At 41.1% G+C, this 3,644-nt stretch overlaps 1 protein-coding gene across 1 annotated transcript in view; it reads left to right on the forward strand.

Annotated features, from left to right (window-relative positions):
* Positions 1–507: 507 nt before the first annotated feature.
* The window catches only part of LOC115123754 (hepatocyte growth factor-like), a 33,326-nt gene continuing 30,189 nt past the window's right edge, over positions 508–3,644 (forward strand). Inside the window, exons 1-2 of the mRNA XM_065021122.1 lie at positions 508–1,003; positions 2,789–2,873. Coding sequence (XP_064877194.1) covers positions 940–1,003; positions 2,789–2,873 — 149 coding nt within the window. The 5' untranslated portion in view covers positions 508–939. The remainder of the gene's footprint in view (positions 1,004–2,788; positions 2,874–3,644) is intronic.

Consider the following 3,644-nt stretch of genomic DNA (forward strand, 5'->3'; position numbering starts at 1 on the left):
CCATTCATGAGCCTACCCTATGAGCAGACTTTAAAAAACGTCGAAAAGAGGTTAAATACTTTGAAAATTCATATTTCAACCAATTTTGCTCACTGGGTACATTCATTTAACACAAGCTATAGCCAACTACTTTATGGAACATGCATTCCACAAATTCTCAATTTCATTTTGGGGAAGATAACTGAATCCATGTGTTCAGGAATTTAAAAAAATGCACTGTCTTTGTTATGGGTCACAGGAGTTACCTAGGCTAATCCCGATGCGTTTATGTGCAATGCGGTTTTTTGCGCATTTTGCCAGCACTTAGGTCATTAGGGGCTTAATCAATGCGCTGCATAAAGTTTCTACATGCATGTGCAAATCATCCCAGTTTCTTCTGCAACTTCAGCCAAAAGTCGGAAAAGTGTGTGGGGGGGACACAAAGGGGAGGATCAAGCCTAGTTCTCAAACATTTTTTCATATCGTATCATCAACCCAGTCCCGCTGAAGCATTGGACCCGGACACGTCCTGACCAGCTGTATTCAAATGTGCCAAATGAAACCAAAATGCATAAACTTCTACATATTAACTCTCAGTCTATTACAAGGGAAATGACATGTATCCGGTTTGGCATCACCCCCAGCTGCTTAAGATAAACAAGTTGACAAACGTACTTTACGTGAGCCTGTGGAAACTGGCTGAAGAAGGGACGAGAGTGCGGTTAAAGTGCTGGTTAATTGCCGCGCAGCTGGGGGAAGGGAACCGGTTTGATAAATCGGACTGGGGGGGTTGAACCAGGGACGGCGCTTTCCAGTAAAGGGGGGCATCGCTGACTGCACTGTGGGCTCTTCCTGTTAATCCCAGATCGGACCATATAAACAGGTATAACGCGGAGAGGACGTTCAATCAATCCACGCCGCAAACCTTGGATTAGGATAATACACTCTACTCCATCAAAAATGAAGGCAGATATCATCTGGATTTACAAACTTTTCTTGTGTGTTGTGCTTGCTGTGAATTCAGGTAAATCTTACTAGGCAATATGACCTAACGGTAAACTATGTATAGCCTACATAGTCCGTCATTGATATTCGGTTTAGTGGCTGTGCGTATAGGCTATATCATTTTCATAGGCGTGAAAGGGAACGAGTTCTCTAAATATATCACACAGATCCAAAGACTTGTAAGTGAAATGGATTGAAGTGTAGCACTTCCATAGACCAATCATTTATAACCTACGTTTAACTGGCCTGCAGACTTTTACTTTTACGCAGAAATATTGCATATGTCATGAAGACTAAAATGTTTATTTGTATTGGTAGCCTAAACGTAAAACATTATTAAATTAGTGGTTGATACATTGATACGCTGCAACATCTATCAAAATCCACAGTGGTGATCAATGGCCTGAATTATTTCGAGGAATTTGATAATGGTTGATATTGGAATTGGAATGTGGCGAGGTGGCCATGTCTTTAGTTTGTCCCTATGTGTGCATTAGCTGGCTGGTGCGGCAGGGAATGTGCCTTGCGCTTTGGCATGTAGGCTAAGGTAACACGATGATGCTGCTTAGTAGAGAGGATCATTTGTGAAACACTGATTTTTGGTCAAAATTTAACAGATATTCTCAGTTTCAAAGATTTTCTTTAAAAAAAGAGGCATATGTTGAATTTAACAGATATTCTCGGTTTCAAATATTATTATTTTTAAAAGAGGCCTATATTGATCGTTGCCTATATCAGTGTTAGGCTATATTCATGAATTGGGCCGAGTGGTTCAATTGACTCGTAAGAAAATGTGCATGTCAGTGAGAAATGACATTATGTTTTCACTGTCATAAATATCTAATGTATGTAGGCCTAATGCACGCGTTACGCGCGGCCATCTGCGTAAAGGTGACTATAGTACACATCATAGATCCTCTGCGCTGCAGTCATGTTTTTGAAGTGCGTCTGCTGGCGATATAACTGCTTTGTCATTAAAAAAATGTATAAGTCAAGTTCATTAATGTAATAGGCCCTTTACTGTCCCTGGAACGATAAATGCATAGCTACTGAAATAATTTCGTGAAGTTATCCACGCAACTGATATGTTGATATAATCAAGCTAGATTGAAAACAGCTAAATAGACCTATAACTAACTGCTCAGGGAAAATTACAAATGAATTAATTTTAATTCCTGACCTCAGTCAATGTACATTTAATTGCTCTGGTTAAACCCAGTGGATGTTGTGCGTATGCCCGAATAGTCAGATTGTGAATCCTGCGTGTGCGCGCAGAGGTGAGCTGCGCTATAGCCACATCTGGACGCAGAGCCGAGGTTCATTAACTCCCTCGCACATTTTCACTTACACAGATTGAATGCGTTGCAAATTCGATACCGAGACGCACATTTAGCCGGTTCCTTTGCTGTTTAAACAGGAGATGCGTTTTATTGGATACAGGTCCTCTCCACGTTGGAAAAAGGAACGGTACCCCTCTTCCCACATTGACATGTTTAACGTTAATGCCAAGATAGTGGACTAAAACCTAATCCGCTAATACCAAACCGAAGTTTGTCTTTTGGCATCACTCCCCCAAAAAACTCGGACTATATCTGACCAACGTTGGTCAACTTAAAAAACGAATACGCCTAAATCTAATATTGCGTCGGTGAGATAACGGAATGTCTCTTTCTCTCTGTCTGAGGGAGAGGAAGAGTCTGCGTGAAGTGTAATTGCGCGGCGTGAGGAGGGATGCATGTTAGAACAACAGCGTGATGAGTCCCAGATCTAGTACTAATGCCGCCCAGGCATTGTGTCCTCCCAGAAACCATTCCGACCACGGAGAGTCTCACAGACATCACAGTGAGCTGCAGAGTACAGACGCAACGAATTGTCTCTGATGTGGGCGCGTTAACATGTTTCTTAAATTCAAAACTCCTAAGCACTTTTCAATTGAGAATTTTTCACTCTGGTCACAAATGATGAAGGAAAGACTGCGCCACTAAAGTATATGCTCTTTAAATACTTTATTTATGAATTTTCAATAAGGAGAACTCTGAGAGACCATGTGATAACAAGTTTAATATCTTCAGTCCTATAAACCCCTTCTCACCAAAAGTATGTCTAGTTGTAACTTCTCACATGTTCAATTGAGGTCCCTGTAGCTTTCTTATAGGTAACTTAATATCTGCCAGGAGACACTAACAACCCTTAAAAGTCTACGCCGTTGGGGAGGTCTACTAAGCTGACATATGGAATTGTTTTAAGATGGTCATACCATGGATCATTTAGCTATTTGATTTACAGTTTAAGGACCCCTGTAGGTATCAACAACATATATTCAAATATTTGAATTTGGCCTCTACTACTAGAGCCCATAGAAACACATTGAATAACAGATTCATAAATGGCAAAACCAACAGTCAGATAATACAAACAATGATGGTTCATTGGTTCTTGACCTATAAACAGCTGACTTCCTGTTTTAACGTTTAATGATGGGGCAGCTCTGGGCTTCATACACATTGATTGAGGGAAGCGGAGTTAGTGTTGTGTGCGTGCGTGCGTGTGTGTGTGTGTGTGTGTGTGAGATTGATAGCCAAGATTCTGTGTGTGCATGTCTGTCTGTCTACTCTCTTTCTGTTCACCGTCTGTCGGTCTGTTCCATCGGTCTGTTCACC

Source organism: Oncorhynchus nerka, linkage group LG8 (assembly GCF_034236695.1).
Source record: "Oncorhynchus nerka isolate Pitt River linkage group LG8, Oner_Uvic_2.0, whole genome shotgun sequence".
Lineage (NCBI taxonomy): Eukaryota > Metazoa > Chordata > Actinopteri > Salmoniformes > Salmonidae > Oncorhynchus > Oncorhynchus nerka.